This window comes from Macaca fascicularis, chromosome 19, assembly GCF_037993035.2.
Source record: "Macaca fascicularis isolate 582-1 chromosome 19, T2T-MFA8v1.1".
Lineage (NCBI taxonomy): Eukaryota > Metazoa > Chordata > Mammalia > Primates > Cercopithecidae > Macaca > Macaca fascicularis.
Genome location: NC_088393.1, coordinates 59,319,614 through 59,342,739, shown reverse-complemented (window position 1 = coordinate 59,342,739; position 23,126 = coordinate 59,319,614). Strand labels below are relative to the sequence as shown.

At 42.9% G+C, this 23,126-nt stretch overlaps 1 protein-coding gene across 2 annotated transcripts; it reads left to right on the top strand.

Annotated features, from left to right (window-relative positions):
• The first annotated feature begins 6,155 nt into the window (after positions 1-6,155).
• SIGLEC6 (sialic acid binding Ig like lectin 6) lies at positions 6,156-22,068 on the top strand. Of its 2 annotated transcripts, XR_012427916.1 has the most exons (9): positions 6,156-6,269; positions 6,332-6,697; positions 6,899-7,177; positions 7,374-7,421; positions 7,882-8,139; positions 9,348-9,487; positions 9,604-9,697; positions 10,029-10,110; positions 21,170-22,068. XR_012427916.1 is itself a non-coding variant. In XM_005590124.5 (8 exons), the coding sequence occupies exons 1-8, from the start codon at positions 6,236-6,238 to the stop codon at positions 21,341-21,343; spliced, it is 1,335 nt and encodes a 444-aa protein (XP_005590181.3). In that variant the 5' UTR covers positions 6,156-6,235; the 3' UTR covers positions 21,344-22,068. The 2 variants fall into 2 exon arrangements, 1 of the variants encoding a protein (XP_005590181.3); XM_005590124.5 differs by lacking the exon at positions 9,348-9,487.
• The last annotated feature ends 1,058 nt before the right edge of the window (positions 22,069-23,126 follow it).

Genomic DNA, 23,126 nt, shown 5'->3' with positions numbered 1-23,126 from the left:
TTCAGCAATCCTGGTCAAGAGAGAAGCCCTCAACCCTTCCAACACCCAACACCTGAAACTTAACATAGAGAGTCAGGACACCATTGGACAGAACTACTCCAGGAAGGGAGCTCCTGCTGGGTTCCACACCTTTCTGACACTTAAGCATTTTCAAGCTTATCCTCTGGAAACCATATGCTGTTCAGGACCCAGAGACACTGAAACTGGGGCATTACAGAAACTTAAGCTGTTGCTGCTGGGACAGGGGATTGAAGCCAGGAGTGCTCCTGCAGCTGGGGCTAGAAAGTGAGCAAGGTTTGGGCAGCAGTGGCTGTGAAGCGAGCACTGCCAGGATCTGAGACAAGGATGCAAGAGGGGTACAAGTTGCCACTGGAACTTGTTTGCAAGCCAGATGGGGGCTCCAGCAACCAGGGTGGGGGTTGAGCCCCACCAGGACTGGAGTGTGAAAGGGATGTATGTTCTTCTGCCACCTTCAACTGACCCAGGCTGTGACCACTCTAGATGGCCCTACCCTCTTCAGTAGCAGGGCCTCAGTGAGGCTGCCACTGCCCCTCACCCAAATACTCTGCCTGGGACCCAGTGATTGTCCTGACCCTGCCCACAATAGCTAGTGCCTGCTCTCACCATTGAGGACCTGAGCATAAGCCCATGTAGCTCAGCTTCGCCTCACCTCTCCTGCTCTGAGACAGAGCATATAGCTCAGGGTCCTGTGGATGGCTCGACCCAATTCATTTGGGCAACTGAGCACTTCTCCTGAGGGTTTGAGGTTGGACCTAAACTTCTGGCTGCTACCACCTTGCCTGGCACCTACCTGCAAGTGCCACCTGTGGGTCCAAAGACTATCTTGTCCAGCCCATTGCAGCCACCACCAACATTAATGCACATCACTTGGGACTCATAGAATCATCTCGCCCATGCTATTGCTATTGCCAATGCCATGCTAGCTGCCCAGGGCCTAAGAACCCACACGATTGTTTGATCCATTGATGCTACTATGGGCGTCCAACTGAGCAACCTGAAGGCCCAAGAATCAACCCACTGGTAACTGCCAACAGAGAAGCCAGTATATACCACCCTGGGGCACAAAGATAGATGCTCAGCCCACTGATGCCAATGCTGGGGACCTGAAGACTCTCCCACTGAGCATCCCTGTCCCTAGCACAACTTTACCATATGCTCCACTAATAACCATGTCCAACTGGCCAAAGAAATCACACATATCACTAATACTATTTACAGTCAAAGAAATACACAGAAAGTATACTACTACTGCACGTAACCATAATCAAAGCCAAAGCACCCCACCAAACAAGCAACATAGATACATTTTCAAGAAAATGTCTTCTTTGAGAGTAAATTAAAAAATAGGAGGAAGCCGCCGTTATACCAGATGCACAGTTTTTAACATAAGGACACAGGAAACATGAAAGAACAAGGAAAGGAACACAAGAATTCTGCAGAAATAGATCTTAATCAAAAAGAAATTTTTGAAACTCCAGGCAAAGAATTCAAAATATTGATGTTAAAGAAGTTCAGTGAGATACAACAGAATTCTGAGAATCAATACTATGGAAACCAGAAAAACAATTCAGGGCATAAATGAGAAATTTATCAAAGAGATGTATATTTTTAAAAGTAATCAAATATAAATTCTGGAACTGAATAATTAATTGAAGGAAATACAAAACACATCTGAAAAGTTCAACAATAGACTAAATCTGGCAGAAGAATCTCAGAACTTCAAGACAGGTTTTTTGAAATAATCTAGTCAGACAAAAATAAAGGGAAAAGTACAAAAAAGAATGAGCACAGCCTTCATAACATTTAGGACAATATAAAGCAATGGAATTTATAAATTATTGGTATCTATAAGGGTGAAAAAAACAAAGAAATATTGGAAAACCTACTCAACAAAATAATACATGAAAACATCCCAAGTCTAACAAAAGATTTAAACATAGAGATACAGAAGACCCAATGATCCCCAGGCAGATGTCCAGTGCAAAATGTCTTCTCCTTGGCACATTATAGTCAGATTGTGTGAAGTCAAAGTTAAAGAGCAAATTCTACAAACAGCAAGAGAAAAGCATCTAGCTACCTCTAAAGGAAATACCATTTGACTAAGAGCAGATCTCTCAGCAGAAACCTTACAGGCAAGAAAAGAAGGAACTGATATATTCTAAGTACTAAAAGAAAAAATAACTGCCACCACAGAATATTCAAAGAAACTATTCTTCATAAATAAAAGAGAAATAAAGTAATCCCAAGATAAACAAATGCTGATGGAATTTATTACCACTAGACCAGCCCTGCAAAAAATACTCAAAGGAGTCCTAAACCTGGAAGCAAAAGGATGATTTTATCATCATGAAAACACATGAAAGTAAAAAATTCACTGGTAAAGCAATCATACAAATGAGAACTAGAAAGGACTCAAATGGTACCACTACAGAAATCCACCAAATCACAAGGACAAACAATAAGATAAAAGGAAAGAAACAAGGAGTATTTAAAACAAGAAAATGGTTAATAACCTGACAGAAAGGAAGCCTCACAAATCAATAATAGCCGTCTATGTAAATAGATTAAAGTATCCTCTTAAGAGATATAGAAGGGCTGAATGGATTTTAAAAATGACTCAACCATATGCAGCTTAAAGAAACACACCTTAAGAAAAGACACATATAGACCAAAAGTCAAAGGATGGAGGAAGATACTCCACACAAATGGAAACCAATAGTAAGCAGCAGTAACTATACTTAGATAAAACAGACCTCAGGTCAAGAGCAGTAGAAAAAGACAAAGAAGGTCATTATATAATGATGAAGGGATCAACCCAGCAAGAGGATCTAACAATTCTGAATATATATGCACCCAGCACTGGAGCAGCCATATCTATAAAGAAAATATTGCTAGATCTAAAGAGAGAGAGAGAATGCAATACAATAAGGTAAGAAGCTTCACCACCCTATTCTCAGTATTAGACAGAACATCTAGACAGAAAATCTACAAACAAACATCACATTTAAACTACACTATAGACCAAATGGAACTAACAGACTTTTACAGAACTTCTACCCAACAACTGCAGAATACATATTCTTTTCATCAGTATGTGAAACATTCTCCAGGATACACCATATATTCGACCACAAAATAAGTCTCTATAAATTAAAAAAAATCAATATTATACTAAAAATATACTCAGACCACAATGGAACAAAACAACAAGTCAGCACCAAGAGGAACTCTGGAAACAAGACAAATGCATGGAAATTAAACAATATCCTCTTAATGACCTACCAGGTGAAAATCTGTACAGGAAAAACTAAAAAACACTGATGAAAGAAATTGAAGATGACACAAACAAATGGAAAAACATCCCATGCTCATGAACTGGAAGAATTAAGATCATTAAGAAGACCACATTGGTCTATAGCAATATAAAGATTCAATGCAATCCATGTCAAAATACCAATGTCAGTCTTCACAGAATAGTAAAAAACAATTCTAAAAGTCATATGGATCCAAAAAGAGCCTGAATACCCAAAGCTATCCTAAGGAAAAAGAACAAAACTAGTGGCATCACATTACCTGACTTCAAACTATATTACAAGGCTATAATAACCAAAACAGCATGATATGGCATAAAAATACATGCATAGACCAATGGAATATAACCCAGAAATAAAGCAACATGTATACAGCCAATGAATTGTCAACAAAACTGACAAGAACTTATATTGAGGAAAGGACACCTTCTTCAACAAATGGTGCTGGGAAAATCATATACCCCCACACAAAAGAATGAAACTGGATTCTTCTCTCTCATCATATAAAAAAAAACCTCAAAATGAACCATACACTTAAATATAAGACCCAAAACTATATTTTAAAAAAGCTAGAAGAAAACCAAGGGAAAACTCTTCTGAACATTGACCAGAAGAGTCAGAAATTATGACTAAGTTCTGAAAAGCACAGGCAACAAAAACAAAAATAAACACATGGGACTTAATAAACAAAAAGCTTCTGTCAGCAAAATATCAGAGTGAAGAAACAACCTGTTGAATTGCAGAAAATATTCACAAACTATTCTTCTGACAGGCAACTAATATCCAGACTATATAAGGAACTCAAACAACTCAACAGGAAAAAGCAAATAATCCAAGTAAAAAGTGGGCAAAGGACAGGAACAGACAGTTCTCAAAGAAGACATAAGAACAGCCAATACGAAAAAATGGTCAGCGTCACTAATTATCAGAGAAGTGCACATCGAAACCACAATGAGATACCATCTTACCCAGTCAGAATGACTATTACTAAAATAAATAAATAAATAACAGATGTTGGCAAGGATGAGGAGAAAACTCTTCTGTACTGTTGGTGGGAGTTTAAACTAGTACAGCCACTTTGGAAAACACTACGGACATTTCTCAGGAACTAAAAACAGAATTACTGTTCGATCACACAAGCAATCCCACTAATGGGTATCTACCCGAAGGGAAAGAAATAAATACATCAAAGAGACCCCTGCATTCACATGTTTTTTTCTGCACTATTCACAATATCAAAGATATGGAATCAACCTAAGTGTCAATTAACAGATGAATGGATACAGAAAATATGGTATATATACTATATGGCCATAAAAAAGAATGAAATCGTGTCATTTGCGGCAGCATGGATGGAACTGGAATTCATTATCTAAATTGAAATAAGCCAGACACAAAAAGATAAATATTGCGTGTTCTCACTTACATGTGGGAGCTAGAAAAATATTATCACATGGAGGTAGACAGTAGAAAGACAGACAACAGAGACTGGAAAGGGTCAGATAAGGGGAGGAGGGAAGATGAAGAGAAGTGAGTGAAGTGGTACAAACATAGAGTTAGAAGGAATAAATTCAGTGTTAGGAAGCAGAATAGTGTGATTTTAGTTAACAAGAATGTATTACACTCAGGTGACGGACACTCTAAATATCCTGACATAATCACTATGCATTATATACATGCAACAAAATTTTACATTTACTCCTTAAGTTTGTAGAAATAAAAAACATTACAAATATATGGTGGCAAATTCTAATACCTCATAGGTATTAAAGATTTGCCAGATGCATACTGCACAGAGGAAAATGGAAAACCGTGTGAACTAGATCTAAAATTTTAATTTTCTCTGGATATACCACTCATGTTGTCCAGAAATATGTCTTTTGTGCCACCTTTAACTGTGAGAAGCAGATTTTTTACAGGAAAGAAATTGCTAATCTCTATGATGAGGACCTAAAAAAACAACTTCTCCAGTCCACAATGCACTGAGTGGCAACATTAATTCCAAAGAAGTTTCTTCTGCACTGCAATTCACAAAATATGTGTCCTCCCTTTTGGTTTACATGAAGTGCTGCATGGTTCTTATTTTGGAGATGTCATTGAAATTTTGTAAGCATACTAGCTGTCAAGGAAAAACCTCCATACTCACGTTTTTAAAAATATCCAGCATTCTACTGTGACACACGGCAAACTCACCAGTGTCCACAGCTCTAAAGCCAGACGACGTGTGTGTGTGTGTGCTGAGGATGGGAGGCTATGCATGGGGATCATCTCAAGGGTAGAGACCAGGTCCCTGGCATCTCTTCTCCAGCCCCGTCTACATACAGATGTTCACTCTGTGAATGAATGAATGAATGAGTGAATGAATGAGTGGCTACCACCCACACTGCACCTGGGACCCTTCTTCCTTTCACTGCCCCAAACACTCCCACAGACCCTACAGAATCCTATATCCTGCAGGACTGACTTTCTCATGGCTTGTGATGAGGCTGTGACTCTCTGAGGCCAGCAGTGACCAGCTCCCAGGTGTAAACAGTGGGGCACAGAAAAGCACCTCAGAGTAGGAGGGCCTTAGACACGGGTGCCCCATTCCTCAGATGCCCCCGGAGGCCCTGGTCCAGGCTCTGGTGCTTGCAGGAAGCCCCGAGGTGGGAGGCGGGACACAGTCTCTGCTCCTCTGCTCTCATTTGAGCAGGTCTCTGTGGTCTCTGGGTCGCAAGGTTTCTGTCTGCTCTGTGCAGAGGGAGTGGAGCTCCGACGGCCTGTGGCTTCTGTGGCTTCCTCTTCTGTGAATCGCCAAGATCACGCGCTCCTCCCCAGCCACCCGTTCCTCCCGGCAGTCCTTTCCCTCCACTCCCTTCCCATTCTCTGCTCACGCAGGGAGCCCAGGAAGCCTCGCCTCAGAGATGCTACCGCTGCTGCTGCTCCTGCTGTGGGCAGGTGAGTGGGCCGGGGGAGAGGGGCCGTGGGGCTGGGCCGAGCTGACCATCATGTCTCCACAGGGGCCCTGGCTCGGGAGCAGAGATTCCGGCTGGAGGGACCAGAGTCGTTGACGGTGCAGGAGGGTCTGTGCGTCCTTCTACCCTGCAGATTGCCCAATACCTATCCATCCTGGTACAATTATTATGGCTACTGGTACTTGGAAGGGGCTGATGTTCCAGTGGCCACAAATGACCCACATGAAGAAGTGCAAGAGGAGACCCGGGGCCGATTCCACCTCCTCTGGGATTTCAGCCGTAAGAACTGCTCCCTGAGCATCAGAGATGCCCGGAGGAGGGACAATGCTGTATACTTCTTTCAGTTGAAGCGGAAAGGGACATCTGGTTATATATCTTATGTATCTTCCAAGCTCTCTGTGCGTGTGATGGGTAAGGAACCAGCTCCAGTACTGGCCATCAGGGGAAGATCATGGGGGCTGTAGGGCAGGGCTGGGACTGGACTCCCTTCCTGGGAGGTGGGTAGAATTAAGTGTGTTGGGCTCAGGGGAGGAGCTGGACCAGAGACTGGGCTTCCCTCTGGGTGAAATCTCATACCCCCATCCTGATCCTGTGTCCCCATCTCCTCACCAGCCCTGACCCACAGGCCCAGCATCTCCATCCCAGGGACCCTGGAGTCTGGCTGTTCCAGGACCCTGACCTGCTCTGTGCCCTGGGCCTGTGAGCAGGGGACGCCCCCCATCTTCTCCTGGATGTCAGCTGCCCCCACCTCCCTGGGCCCCAGGACCACCCAGTCCTCGGTGCTCACGATCACCCCACGGCCCCAGGACCACAGCACCAACCTCACCTGTCAGGTGATGTACCCTGGAGTCGGTGTGACCATGGAGAGAACCATCCAGCTCAATGTCTCCTGTGAGTGCTGGGCCAGGACCCCCGGGTCCCTGAGGGTGTGGGGGGACAGGGCAGGGCTGAGCCAGAGCTTAAAGTTGGGGACCTGGTCGCCAAAGAGGACAGCTCCCTTCCCTGTTTTCATGGCTCCTGAGGGGAAGGCCCCATGCCTACCGTTCCTCTTCAGGGATGTTGAGGCTGCCACCTCTTTCCACCCCAGATGCTCCACAGAAAGTGACCGTCAGCATCTTCCAAGGAAACAGCACAGGTAGGAACCAGCCTGTCCTGTTCCCTCCAGGGCTGGATGGAAGCAGAGTGGGGACTAACAAGGATCAATATGAGAAGCCAGGACCAAGGCCTCCATAGCCTTCAAAGCCCTGAACTGAATCTTTGCTCACCCCCAGCCTTTGTCACCTCATCCACAGGAGCTGCCGCACCCCTCGCACTCCCCCTTCTCTCTGACGCTGCTTGTTTTCCTACTGCCGCAGGCATCTCCGTGGTCCAGGAATGGCACTTGTTTGCCACGACGCTGTCCCCAGCCCCTGCTCCACTCTCTGCAGGGCAACCTGGGCTGCTCCAGGGAAATGGTCTGGGCTCTTCTGAAGACCTGAGGCCCCCACTTTACTAGTCTCCTCCTCAGAGCTAGTGGGGACCCCACAGGAGGAGAGGGACACCAGTGCCTTGCCCCTACACCCCATCTCTCACTCTCTGCACCTCTCTCCCCAAAGCCCTCAAAATCCTGCAAAACACCTCGTCCCTCCCCGTCCTGGAGGGCCAGGCTCTGCGGCTGCTCTGTGATGCTGACGGCAACCCCCCTGCGCACCTGAGCTGGTTCCAGGGCTTCCCTGCCCTGAACGCCACACCCATCTCCAATACCGGGGTCCTGGAGCTGTCGCAAGTAGGGTCTGCAGAAGAAGGAGGTTTTACCTGCCACGCTCAGCACCCTCTGGGCTCCCTGCAAATCTCTCTGAGTCTCTTTGTGCAATGTGAGTGTGGGGAGGTGCGCGAGAGTGTGGGCAGCTGGGCGAGAACTCCATAGTATTCAGAGAAGAGGCCCCTGCTAAGTCCTTTCCTCCCTCCCCAGACCCCTCACAACTGCTGGGACCCTCCTGCCTCTGGGAGGCTTAGAGTCCACACTGCAGCAGCTCCTCCCTGCACTGGAAGCTTGGGGAGGGGATGCTGGAGGAATGGGAACAGCAGCCATGGCTCTTTCACAGTCATCCCTAGCCAGCCGGTCCCTTGGCCAACAGCTCCCTGAGCCTCTGCCAGGGATTCAGCTCAAGTATCAGGCTCAGCTTCGAGGCCCAGAACATCCCAGAGCAGCTCTGTCCCAGCTGCTGCCAGGTCAGAAGTGTGCTAAGAGGTGACAGCTGGGGGAGGAGAAGCCTGGGTTCTTGTATGAGTTTGCTAGGGCTGCCATAATAAAGTACTTCAAAGTGCATGACTTAAACAATAGGGATGTATTGTCTCACGGTTCTCAAGGTCAGAAGTCCAAGATCATGCACGGTGTTAGAGTTGGTTCCTTTTGAGGCTGTGAGGGAGAATCTCTTCCATGCTCCTTCCCTGGCTTCTGGTGGTTTCCTGGGAGTCTTTGGCGTTCCTTGGTTTGAAGGAGCATTGCCTTGACCTCTGACTTAATCTTCACATGGTGGTGTCTGCGTCCACATGTGCGTCTGTGTGCACATTTTCCTTTTTTTTTTTTTTTTTTTTTGAGAGGAAGTCTCACTCTGTTGCTAGGCTGGAATGCAATAGTGCGATCTTGGCTCACTGCAACGTGATAATCTGACATATGCAACCTCCACCTCCCAGGTTCAAGCGATTCTCCTGCCTCAGCCTCTTGAGTAGCTGGGACTACAGGTGCTCACCACCATGCCCAGCTAATTTTTATATTTTGAGTAGAGACAGGTTTCACCATGTTGGCCAGGATGGTCTCAATCTCCTGACCTCATGATCTGCCTGCCTTGGTCTTCCAAAGTGATGGAATTACAGGTGTGAATCACTGCACCCAACCCACATTTTCCCCTTTTTATAAGGACAGTAGTCATATTGGATTAGGGCTCACCCTGATCCAGGATGACCTCATTATAACTAATTACATCAGTTATGACCCTTCTCCAAGTCAGGTCACGCTTTCAGGTGCTGGGGGTTAGAATAGGAATTGTGGGGAGACATAATTTAACCCTAACTGCTCCAGAGAAATGAAGCTTGGAGAAGACGTTTCCAAGGCCCAGACCAGAGTGGCTGGGGACACAACGTCCTCAGTCTTGCAGTTGGGGGAAGGGGGAGTCATGGAGAGAGAAGAGGCTGGTTCCGGGTTCACAGGGCAGTGAAATGGTGAGTGACTGAGTCCTGGATTGGGGGTGGTCACATTAGTGGAAGGTGGAGAGGAATGGCTGTTGGGAGGATGTACTGGAATTGGAACTGGAGTTCACTCAAAAATCCAATTATAGGGAAACCAGAAGGCGGGGTTGGTGGTGTCCTGGGAGCAGTCTGGGGAGCTGGCACCACAGCCCTGGTTTTCCTCTGTGTTGGCTTCATCTTCAGGTGAGACTGGGCTCCAGGGAGGCACAGAAAGATGTGATGTGGGAAGGACACACAGGTGGCAGAATCTCAGAAAACCCAAGTGAAGGAAAATGGGGTGCTTGGGAAAGTCGAGACTGAGGAAAGGGAGGGTAGTGGTGGTGTGAATTACCCCGTTGACCAGCTGAGCCAAGCATGAGGTCTCTTTGAAACCATGGTTCAACTCTTGGGCTTGTGGGATCACCTGGACCTCTTCATTACTTCTGTACTCTCCATAGGGAGTGGGGAGATGGTTCTTTTTTGGGGAAAGAGGCTCCAAATAACCAGACTGAAAGGCTTGGTGCTGTTCCCTCAGAGTGAAGACCAGAAGGAAGAAAGCAGCCCAGCCAGTGCAAAACATGGATGATACGAACCCCGTCATGGTCTCAGGCTCCAGGGTGAGTGACAGAGACCTTAATTTCCACTCAGCATTATCCCTTTTGAATGCTGCCCTACGTAAGGACCCTGAGGCATTTCTTCATTAACACCTGACATTCCATGCAGTTCCACATGTGACTATTTTAAAGTTTTGATTCAGTAATAATTTAAAAAGTATTGATGTCAATAATTTAAAATAGTCACATGTGGAACTGAATCTAATAGTTCTGATGAAATATGTACTCCAGTTAATTTGTTGGAGGTATTTATGCTCCTCATATATCAGATTATCATATTTCCTGGAATATTAGCCTTTTCTTATGGCATTGATTATTGAGAAAAAGAAATGAACAAAACTTAGTCTGTGCCAGGTGCATTAAGTACAAGGAATGTGGTAGATACAAGCCCTATAGTAGACAGTCCAAATCAACCCAAAGTCATTACTGCTCATCACCATTACATTGCATTTTTCACATCAACTACAGTGTTTACTTAATGTCAACTTTATGATATTATGGAGGAGGCATACTTTACAAATAATAGAAAGCACACATTTTAAGCATCCAGTTAAATTAGTTTGGGCAAATGTACACACACTGTAACCATGTCCCCACTTAAGATAGGGAATCTTTTCATCATCCCTCCAAGTTGTCTCATTTTCTTTCCCAGTCAATGTCTCATTTCCAGCAATCACTTTTATGACCCCTATCACTATCTATTAGTTTTGTCCATTCTGGAACTTCATGAAAATGGAATCACACAATACTTACTCTATGTAACTGGCTTCTATCACTTCATTAAATATATAAATATATTAAATGTATATGCACTCAATAACAGAGCATTATTTATCAAAATAAACGAACAAAAACCAACAGAGCTGCAAGGGGAAATAGATACATCCACGGTTATAGTTGATTTGCATGTTATGGGAGTTTGCTGTACAGATAATTTTGTCACCCAGGTAATCAGCATAACACCCAATAGGTTGTTTTTCAATTCTCACCCTCCTCCCACTCTCCACCCTCAAGTAGGTCCTAGTGTCTATTGTTTCCTTCTTTGTATCTATGTGTGCTCAATGTTTAACTCCCGCATTTAAATGAGAACATACAGTATTTAGTTTTCTGTTCCTGTGTTAATTTGCTTAGGATAATGGTCTCCAGCTCCATCCATGTTGCTGGAAAGGACATGATCTCATTCTTTTTTATGGCTGCATAGTATTCCATGGTGTCTATGTACCACATTTTCTTTATCCAGCCCACCATCGATGGGTATCTAGGTTGATTCTATGTCTTTGCTATTGTGAATAGTGCTGCAATGAACAAATGCATGCATGTGTTTTTAAGATAGAATAATTTATATTCCTTTGGGTATATACCCAATAATGGGATTGCTGGGTTGAAGGGTAATTCTACTTTAAGGTCTTTGAGAAATCTCCAGACTGTTTTCCACAGTGGCTCAATTAACTTACATTCCCACTAGCAGTGTATAAGTGTTCCTTTTTCTCTACAACCTTGCCAACATCTGTTATTTTTTCACTTTTTTTAGTAATAGCCATTCTGACTTGCGTGAGGTGGTATTTCACTGTGGTTTTGATTTGCATTTCCCTAATGATTAGTGATATTGAACATTTCTTTTTTTACTTGTTGGCCATACAGAAGTCTTCTTTTGAGAAGTGTCTGTTCATATCCTTTGCCACTTTTTAAAGGAGTTGTTTGTTTTTTGCTCGTTAATTTGTTTAAACTCCTTATAGACTCCAGATATTAGAAGTTTGTTAGATGTTTGTAGTTTGTAAATATTTTCTCCCATTCTGTAGGTTGTCTTTTTACTCTGCTGATAATTTCTTTTGCTGTATGGAAGAAGCTTTCCTCTTAACCCTGATCTTTAGTTTAATTAGGTCCCATTTGTCAATTTTTGTTTTTGTGGAAACTGCTTTTGGAGTCTTGGCCATGAAATCTTTCCTAGGGCCAATGTCCAGAATGGTGTTTCCTTGATTTTCTTCTAGAGTTTTTAATATTTTACATGTTACATCTAAGGTTTTAATTCATCTTGGGTGTTTTTTTTTTTTTTTTACATGGTGAAAGCTGGAAGTACAGTTTTGATCTTCTGCATATGACCAGCTAATTATCCCGCACCATTTATTGAATAGGAAGTCCTTTCCTCACTGCTTGTTATTGTCAGCTTTGTCAAAGATCAGATAGTTGTAAGTTTGCGGCATTATTTCTGGGTTCTCTAAACTGTTCCATTGTTCTATGTGTCTTTCTGTACAAGTATCTTGCTGTTTGATATACTATAGCCTTGTAGCATTGTAGCCTTGTAGCATTGTTTGATGCTATATAGCCTTGTAGCATTGTTTGAAATCAGGTAATATGATGCTTCCCGGTTTGTTTTTTTTGTTTGGGGTTGCTTTGGCTATTCATGTTCTTTTTTTATTCCAAATGAATTTTAGAGTGGTTTTTATTAGTTCTGTGAAAAATGTCATTGATAGTTCAATAGGAATAGCATTGAATCTGTAAATTGCTTTGGACAGTATGGTCATTTTAATAATATCAATTCTTCCTATCCATGAGCATGGAATGTTTTTCCATTTGTGTTGTCTCTGACTTCTTTCAGCAGTGTTTTGTAATTCTCTTTTTAGAGATCTTTCACCTCTGTGGTTGGTTAGCTCTATTTCAGGCATTTTATTCTTTTGTAGCTATTGTGATGGGATTGCATTCTTGATGTGGTTCTCATCTTTGATGTTACTGGTGTATAGAAATGCTGCTGGGTTTTGTACATTGATTTTGTATCCTGAAACTTTTCTGAAGTTGTTTATCAGATCTAGGAACCTTTGAGCAAAGACTATGGAATTTTCTAGATATAGAATCACATCTTCTGCAGAGATAGTTTGACTTCCTCTCTTCCCATTTGGATGTCTTTTCTTTCTCTCACATTATTGCTCTGGCTAGGACTTCCAGTACTGTGTTCAAGAGGAATGGTGAGAGAGGGCATCTTGTATTGTTCTAGTTCTTCCAGCTTTTGCCCATTTAGTATGATGTTGGCTGTGGTTTTGTCATAGATGGCTCTTATCATTTTGAGGTATGTACCTTTGATGCTTAGCTTGTTCAAGGTTTTTAACATGGAGGGATATTGAATTCTATCAAGAGCCTTCTCTGCATCTATTGAGATGATCATGTGGTTTTTATTTTAGTTCTGTTTATGTGATACATCATATTTATTGATTTGCAAATGTTGAACCAATCTTTAATCCCAGGAATAAAACATACTTGATTGTGGTGGATTAGCTTTTTGATGTGCTGCTGGAATTGGTTTGCTAGTATTTTGTTGAGGATTTTTGCATGTATGTTCATTAGGGCTATTGTCCTGAAGTTTTCTTTTTTCATTGTGTCTCTGCCAGATTTTTAGTATCAGAATGATGCTGGCCTCATAAAATTAGTTAGGGAGGAGTCTTTCCTTCCTGATTTTTTGAAATAGTTTTAGTAGGACTGGTACCAGCTCTTCTTTATACATCTGGTAGTATTCAGCCGTGAATCCATCTGGTTCAGGACTTCTTCTGATTGGTGGGTTTTCCTACCACTGATTCAATTTCAGTACTCATTACTTAACTGTTTGGGGTTTCAATTTCTTCCCGGTTTAATCTTGGGAGGTTTTATAATATGTTTCCAGGAATTTGTTCATTTCTTCTAGGTTTTCTAGTTTGTGGGCATAGAGGAGTTCATAATAGTTTCTGAGGGTTTTTTCTTCTTTTGTATTTTTGTGAGATTGGTGGTAATGTCCCCTTCATTATTTCTGATTGTGTATATTTGGTTATTCTTCCTTTTTTATTATCCAGATAGTGGTCTATCAGTCTTATTTATTCTTTCAGAAAACCAACTTTTGGTTTTGAAAAAGTCTTTTGTATGTTTTTTCTCACCTCCATTTTGTTCAGTTCAGCTCTAATTTTGGTTACTTCTTTACTTCTGCTAGCTTTGGGGTTGGTTTGCTCTTGTTTTTCAAGTTCCTCTAGATGTGATGTTAGGTTGCTAATTGGTTAGATATATGTAACCATTTCACTTGGGCATTTAGTGCTGAAAACTTTCCTCTTAACACTGCTTTAGTTGTGTTCCAAAGATTCTGATATGTTGTATCTTTGTTTTCATTTATTTCAAACAATTTCTTCATTTCTGACTTAATTTCATTGTTTACTCAAAAGTCATTCAGTGGCAGATTATTTCATTTCCATTTAGTCATATGGTTTTGAGAGATCTTCTTGGTATTGATTTCCATTTTTATTGTGCTGTGGGCTGAGAGTGTAGTTGCTATGATTTGTTTTCTTCTTTTTTTTAAATTTGTTGAGACTTGCTTTACGGTCAAGCATGTGGTCAATTTTATAGTATGTGCCATGTGCTGATGAGGAGAATGTGTATTCTGACTTTGTTTAGTGGAGGGTTGTGCAGATGTCTGTTAGATCCATTTGCTCAAGTGTCAAGTTTAAGTCCTGAATATCTTTGTTAGTATTATGCCTGCATGATCTGTTCAATACATCAGGGGTGTGTTGAAGTTTCCCACTGTTATTGTGTGGTTATCTGAATTTCTTTGTAAGTTTCTAAGAACTTGCTTTATGAATCTGGGTGCTCCAGTGTTGATACATATATACTTATGAGAGTTGAGTCTTCTTCTTGAATTGAACCCTCTATCATTATGTAATTCCCTTCTTTGTCCTTTTTGATCATTGTTGTTTTAAAATATGTTTTGTATGAAATAAGAATAGCAACCCTTGCTTTCCATTTGCTTGATAGATCTGTCTCCATCTCTCTGCTTTGAAACTATAGGTGTAATTGCATGTGAGATGGGTCTGTTGAAGATAAAATACAGTTGGGTCTTGCTTCTTTATCCAACTTGCCACTCTATGCCTTTTAATTTGGGTATTTAGCTCACTTATGTTCAGGGTTAATATTGATATGTGAGGATTAGGTCCTGACATCATGTTGTTAGCTTGTTGTTATGCAGACTTGATTTTTGTATTTGCTCTATAGTGTCAATGATCTATGTACTTAAGTGTGTTTTTGTGGTGGTAGGTAAATGTTTTTGTGTTCATGTTTGGCGCTATCTTAAGGACCTCTTGTAAAGCACATATGGTGGTAATTAATTCCCTTCGCATTTGCTTGGGACGAAAAGGATTTTATTTCCCTTCTCTTATGAAACTTAGTTTGGTTGGGTATGAAATTCTTGATAGGAATTTCTTTTATTTAAGGATCCTGAATATAGGCCCCCCAATCTCTTCTGGCTTGCAATCTTTCTGCTAAAAGGTCCTTTATTAGCCTGATGGGATAATCTTTGTACGTGACTCGTCTTTCCTCTCTAGCTGCCTGTAATATTTTTTCTTTGGCATTGATCTTGGAGAACCTGATGACTGTGTGTCTTGGGGATGATTGTCTTATATATTATCTTAACGAGGTTCTCTGAATTTCCTGAATGTGCATGCTGACCTCTCTAGAGAGGCTGGGGAAATTTTTGTGGACAATATCCTCCAATGTGTTGTTCAAGTTGCTTGCTCTCTCTCCTCTTTCAGGGATGCCAATGAGTTGTAGATTTGGTCTCTTTACATAATCCCACATTTTTTGGAGGTTTTGTTCATTTTTAAAATTCTTTGTTCTTTATTTTTGTCTGCCTGAGTTAATTTGAAGAACCAGTCTTTGAGCTCTGATATTCTTTCCTCAGCTTGGTTTATTCTGCTGTTAATACTTCTGATTGTGTTATGAAATTTTTATAGTGAGTTATTCAACTCTATCAGCTCAGTTTGGTTCTTTCTTAAGATGGCTATTTCATCTTTTATCTCTTCAGTTGTTTTACTGATTCCTTTGATTCCCTGGAATGGGTTTCTACTTTCTCCTGAATCTCAATAATCTTGATTGTCATCCAGATTCTGAATTTTTTGTCTGTTATTTTAGCCACTTCATCCTGGTTAAGAACTTTTGCTGGGGAACTAGTGTGGTCATTATGAGGTAAGAAGACACTCTGGGTTTTAGATTTGCCAGAGTTCTTGCACTTGTTCTTTCTCATTTATGTGGGCTCATGTTCCCTTAATTGTGCTATAATTTGAGTCAGTTGGCTTTGTTTCTGGATGTTTTCAGAAGGCCAAAGCTTTGTGCAGGGTCTTTATTTGTTGCTAAATTCTTGTCCTTAGTTTCACAGTGGGGTATATTAGCAAAGTATTTTTGATGTTGAAGTTTGGATGTGATCCAACAGATGGTGCTTAAGCATAATGGCTGGCAGGTAGGCTCTTGTTCAGCCACATGAATCCTCTGTATTTCCTCACATTTGCAGCCATGCTCCCTCTCAGTGCCCTGAGAGTATGGGCTCCTCTCTCACTCAAGTGCTGGCTACAGATCTTGACTTGGCACTCTTGGGCTGCACACTACAGCCCTTTAGTGAGCCCAGGCATTTTGTTTCCTCCCCAGCTTGGAGCAGCAGGGCCAGAGACTTTGGAAGTGCCAATGATAGAGGGCTTTTTCCTTGTTTCTTGGGGCTTCATCCTAGAGGAATGCAGAGCTGCTGCCAATTGGAATAATCACCCCTGGTTGAGGCAACTGTGCTGTGAGCCCAAGCAGGTGGACTTACCCGGTGAAGAGTAACGGTTGGAGGCTCACAGGGAAGAGAGACTGGGCTCCTCTCTGTAGTGCTGTGGCATGCTGGAGGTTCCACCAAATAAATCAGGCTCTTTGTTCCTTCCCCAGCCTGAGAGCAGCAAGAGCAGTATGGCTGCAGCAGCAATGGCAGAGAGGCTGCCAGCTGCTCTGAGAGCTCCACCCCAGAAAGACACAGAGCCACGGCCAATAGGAACTTTCATCTAGGGGTGGGGCCACTGTGCTGCAGGCCCCAGCCAGAGGCCCTGCCTGGTGAAGAGTGGGGAGTAGGGGGCCCACAGGGAAGCGAGTCTGGGCTCCTTTCTGTATGGCGGTTGCAGTGTGTTGGAGGTGCCAGCAAAGTGATCAAGGTCTTTATTATTTTCCCAGCCTGAAGGCATCAAGGGCAGTACCACTGCAGTGGCAATGGCAAAGAGGCTGTGGGTTGAACCTGGGATATCCTCCCCAGAGAAACACATAACTGCCACCAACTCAGGTGGGGGCAGGGCAGCTGTGCTAGGGGCCCAGGTCAGGAGGTCCTTCTCAGTGAGGAATAACAGGGCAGGGACCCACGCTGAAACAGTCTGGCTGCTTTTCCATAAAGCAGTTCCAGTGTGTTCCATAAAGCAGGGCCAGTGATAGCTCTTATGCTCTCTTCTCCTTCTCCAGCCTCAGGGGAGTAGGAGTGGGACCTGTGGAGGCAAAAAAAAAAAAAAAAACAGCAGGCTTGTCTGTTACCTCTGGGAGCCCTGTCCCAGAGAAATGGAGAGCTGCTACTGGCCCGAGTGCTCAGGCAGCAGTGGGGTGGCTGTGCTGGGATCCCAGGCCAGTGAACTTTGTCTAGCGAGTTGTAGCAGAGGTGAGGTCTGCAAACCATTTGCTCCTCAGCCCCATAAATGTGGTCACTACCCTGAGGGCATGTGAGAGAACCTGGCCTCTCTTGGTGGTGGAGCTATGATACTGGTGCCCAGGTGCTCATAGGTCCAAGGCCCTTGGGACTCCACATGGGCCTGAGCAGTGGCTCTGCCCAGTCTCCACACAGCTCTCCATGTCAGTCTGGAGGCCTCAGGGGGAGCTCTCATGCCCAGGATTACAAAGGTCCATGGCAGAAGTGTGGGTCCTTGCGGGCTGTCACTCATTCACTGTTTCCCCGCGGCGGGGAGCCTCCTTTGACCCCATGCCAATCTTGGGTACAGAGCTACCTTGTCTCATTCTTCTCTGCACTCTGGGTCATGTTGCTTCCTTGATGAATCTCAACGTGTCCTTCTGGACAGTCTAGTTGGAGAGCTAATGTCTACTTGCTATTCTATCTCCTCTCCATTAGAGTGGTGCACACTCTATAGTCAATTTTTAAAAAACTCTTATCTCAGTCACTGGTAGTACAAGTACATGAAATATCAGTCTACCATGGTGAATGTTACATGTGCAATTGCAAAGAATGTGTTTTCTGAGGATACTGGATGTAGTAGTCTACAAATGTCAATTAGGTCAAGTTATTTTACACTAGTGTTCAAGCTTTCTATATCCTTAGTGATTTTCTGTCTGCTTACTTTTACAATTTATTTGTTAAATCATGCTCTGTGATTGGTTGCATATGCACTTAGGATTTTTATATCTTTTAATGAATTGGCTTGTTTATCATTATGAAATGTCTTTATTTCTGGTAATATTTCTTTTCCTAAAATACACTGTCTGATTTAATATTGCCACTCTAGTGTTCTTAATATTAGTGCTTATTTGTTATGTGTTTTCTCTCCTCTTACTTTTAACACATTTGTGCCGTCATATGTATTGTGTCTGTCTTACAGATTTATTTTATTCTACCTATTTTATCAAGTCTGCCAATATCTTCCTTTTAACTGGAGTGTTTAGACCATTTATATTTAATGTGATTATTTATTTGGCTCAGTTTAATTCTACCAGATTGCTCTTTGCTTTACATTTATATTTGTCCTTTTATATTTATCACCCTTTTTTGCCTTTTTGGTAGTTTTAAAATATTACTACCTTTTTTTTTTTTTTTTTTTTTTTTTTTGAGACAGAGTCTGGCTCTGTCGCCCAGGCTGTAGTGCAGTGGCGGGATCTCAGCTCACTGCAAGCTCTGCCTCCCGGGTTTACGCCATTCTCCTGCCTCAGCCTCTGGAGTAGCTGGGACTACAGGCGCCCACCACCTCGCCCGGCTAGTTTTTTGTATTTTTTAGTAGAGACGGGGTTTCACCGTGTTAGCCAGGACGGTCTTGATCTCCTGACCTTGTGATCCACCCGTCTCAGCCTCCCAAAGTGCTGGGATTACAGGCTTGAGCCACCGTGCCCGGCTGATATGTTTCTATTTACCGATATACTTTTCATTGCTTACATTCCACAGCTTCTTCGCATAGGTAGCGATTTTGGTGGCATACTAGACATTGTGTTATATTGTTGATTATCTGGATATTATAATCTTCCTTTAAAAATTGTGGAGCTTTGTTCTCAAATGCAGTTAATTTATTAGTGGATCGTCTAGGCCCAGTCAAAGATTTTTATAAAAGCTTTGGTAGGGTGACTTTCTATTTGCCTTCACTCCAGCTTTCTCATAGCTGTTCCTTCTCCAGCAGCATGTACCCAGGCTTTCAGCCTTTCACTGTGTGCACACAGCTTAGTATTCAGCCAAAGATTCAAGGGGACCTCTATGCATACTTTCTGGAGTTCTTTCCCTGTGTAGTTGTTTCTCTCTGTACTCTGCTCTACAAATTCCACCCACACCATTCCCACTTGAACTGCAGTTGCTGCCTCCACAGTTTCCTGATTCTTGGGTTCCTCTTGGATTTATCCTCCATATACTGCAGTTTGGAAATTGTCATTTGATCATGGGACTCACCTCATTGGTTTCCTTTCTTTCAGATGTTACAGTCCTGGGCTGCCTGTTTGCCTTGTAAAACACTTATGTCACATACTATGTATAGTTTTCTAATTATGCTGGGAGGGTGCCAGTTACTCTACCATAGCCTGAATGAGAACTGACCAAGAATAATTCAAGTCATAATTCCTGTTGTTCAGATCCTCAGGAAAAACTGGTGCTAGGGGAGGTAATACCTAGACTGTCTTCCAAAAATCTGGGATGTGTGGATGGGGGAAGGTGGCAAGGGGAAGGCCAGGGAGAGGCAATTTCCACCTATTCTTTTCTTCATTCAGTAGGACTTTTGTGCTGATCTGCCATTTCTCCTACAGAAATTCACACCTTTAGTTTCGGACTTTGCCACTGGTTTGTGTAGCAAGAATGCAGGCAGGAAAATATTATCCCAATGATAGAGGAAAGACATGAGCAGAATATAAATCTCATTTCTGTAACCATTCACCCACTGTCACCAATGCCTCCCTGAACACACACACACACACACACACACACCCTAGTATAAAATATTTTGTTTCCCCAGAGATTTCCCACTTTTTCTTATTTGCTCATTCCATAATTTCTTGTATTGCCTCTTGGTTTATTTGGAGGGACAACACAGCTAGTGTGTGTTAAATCCCCACCTTGTTGGGAATCATTACATAATTTCTTTACCATGCTTTACTTTCAAGTTTTCAGAGGTGTTGGAAAGAGAAGGTATAGGAGAGGGTGTCCGGTGGCCTGTTCTGCAGGACCCGGTCTCTGCTCTGTCCTCCAGTACCTGTCTAGGAACCAGATATGCCACTCCTGCCCCTGTTTTATATTTCAAAATATCTGCTATCATGAATTAAAAATGTTATTTTGTTTCTGTTTTTAACTAACTTCATCTCATAGGAAACCACACTGCCTACTATCTGGGACCGTGTCTGCTTTCTTCATGGCTTAACGTATAGCACATGTCACATGACCCACACAATCAGCTGGTTCTGAGTCCTGCTCAGTGGTGCATGTGTGTAGATGTGTGTCTTTAGGCAATATGTGGAGCCTCTCTTAGCCTCAGTGTTCCTGTTTGTAAGATGAATGTCATCATGGAATCCACTCCAAAGCATTTTTTTGAGAATAGAATATGACTGATTAATGTAAACACTCACTAAGGGCTGGCCAATCTTAATCATTAAATATTTAAAAATAAATGAATGCAGTGGACGTGGTGACTCATGCTTGTAATCCCAGCACTTTGGGAAGCCAAGGTGGGTGAATTCCCTGAGCCCAGGGGTTCAAGACCAGCCTGGGCAACATGGTGAAACTCCATCTCTACAAAGATTAGCCAGGTGTGGTGCATGCCTGTAGTCCCAGCTACACGGGAGGCTGAAGCAGGAGGATCATTCGAACCCAGGTGTTCGAGGCTGCCTGAGCCGTGATCGTGCCACTGCACTCCAGCCTGGACAACAGAGCGAAACCCCGTCTCAAAAATAAAATAAAATAAAATAATACATGAATGGATAAATAATAAAGTTGCATCAGTTCTACTCCTTTTCTGATCCTTGGCTGCTGTCTTTGAGAACCTATTGTCCAGCCCTGAATCTTTTCTTTTCTTCCATTCAGGGTCATCAGCACCAGTTCCAGAGACGCATAGTTTCAGACCACCCTGCTGAGGCTGACCCCGTCTCAGGAGATGAGCAGGAGCTCCACTATGCTTTCTTACGCTTCCACAAGGTGCAGCTTCAGGAACCAGAGGTCACCAACACTGAATACTCAGAAATCAAGATACGCAAGTGAGGAATTGTCCAAAGCCATAACCTTGATTGGAGACAACATGGTACCTCTCAGTGTATTGGTTACTAGGGCTGCCGCAGCAACGTACCACAGACTGAGTGATGTAAACACAGAACTTTATTTTCTTACAGTTTTAGATGTTAGAGGTCTGAGAACAAGGTGTTATCAGGGTTGGTTCCTTCTAAGGCCTCTCTTGTGTCTTCACATGGTCTTACCTCTGAGTGTGTTTATGTCCTAATCTTCTCTTCTTATAAAGACACTAGTCATATGGGATTAGGGCTTCTCTATGACCTAATTTAAATAAATTAACTATTTAAAGACCCTCCAAATACAGTAACCTTCTGAGATATTGAGATTTAAGACTTTCAACATATGAATTTTAGAAGCGAACAACTTAGCCCATAGCACTGTGTCCAATTTTTTTAAAAATTAATATTTTTGTTGTCAATGGACTATATAAATTCCTTAGTATATATGGCAGATCACAGGACTTCTGTCCAAGAGAACTGAGTTCAACTCTATCTATGCCAGTTACTGAGCAAGTCACTTTTTCTGCCTGCTCTGTAAGGCAGGGAAATAATTTCCATCTAACCAGATTATTGTGAAAGGTCAAAGAAAGCATACAGCTAACATACAGCTTTGTCAGCCGTAAAACAGCTAACGAAGGCCCTGACACAAAGTTTTTCATAAAGTCTGTATATTATTGTAAATAAATGCCTTGTATCTGACTTTGGTTAGCTGTTTTTTGTTGTTGTTGTTTGTTTGTTTGTTTGAGATGGAGTCTTGCTGTGTCACCCAGGCTGGAGTGCAGTGGCGCGATCTCAGCTCACTGAAAGCTTCGCCCCCTGGGTTCACGCCATTCTCCTGCCTCAGCCTCCCAAGTAGCTGGGACTACAGGCGCCCGCCGCCACGCCTGGCTAATTTTTTGAATTTTTAGTAGAGACAGGGTTTCACCGTGTTAGCCAGGATTGTCTCCATCTCCTGACCTCATGATCCGCCCGCCTCGGCCTCCCAAAGTGCTGGGATTACAGGCGTGAACAACCATGCCTGGCCTGGTTAGCGGTTTTAATAAACGGTTTCTGCTGGCAATTTCTCCTAAGGCTAAAAAGGAGCAGGCCCAGCGGCCACAGCACCAGGTGTCTGTATCACTCCCTGTTCAGAAGTCTTCATGACTCCCCAAAATAAAGTTTCCATCCATCATCTTTCTGCTCAAGGCTGTCTACATGACCTTCCCCATCCAGATTTCCCCAACTCAATTCCTCACCAGTCACCAATACCCCATGTCCATTTCAGCAACTTCCTCTTACAAATCCCAGTCTCCACTCTTTCAGTGAAATTGAAGAAAACTAATGAAGACCAACTATTAAGGAAAATTATTAAGAGTAGCCACGAAAAATAAAAAGACAGATTACACTTAGAAGACCACAGTTAGCGGTGGCTCACACCTGTAATCCCAGCACTTTGGGAGGCTGAGGGGGGGTGGATCACTGGAGGTCAGGAGTTCGAGACCAGTCTGGCCAACATGGTGAAACCCCATCTCTACTAAAATACAAAAGTTACCTCGGTGTGGTGGTGCTTGCTTGTAATCCCAGGTACTTCAGCAGGCTGAAGCAGGAAAATTGCTTGAATCTGCGAGCCACTGCACTCCAGCCTAGGCAACAGAATGAGACTCCATCTTAAAAAAAAAAAACATCATCATTATCATCATAACACAAATAAGAAATTATTTAAAACTGGATACTGAAAATACTATGAAACTTTTAGAGTAAAAATAAAGCATTTATTA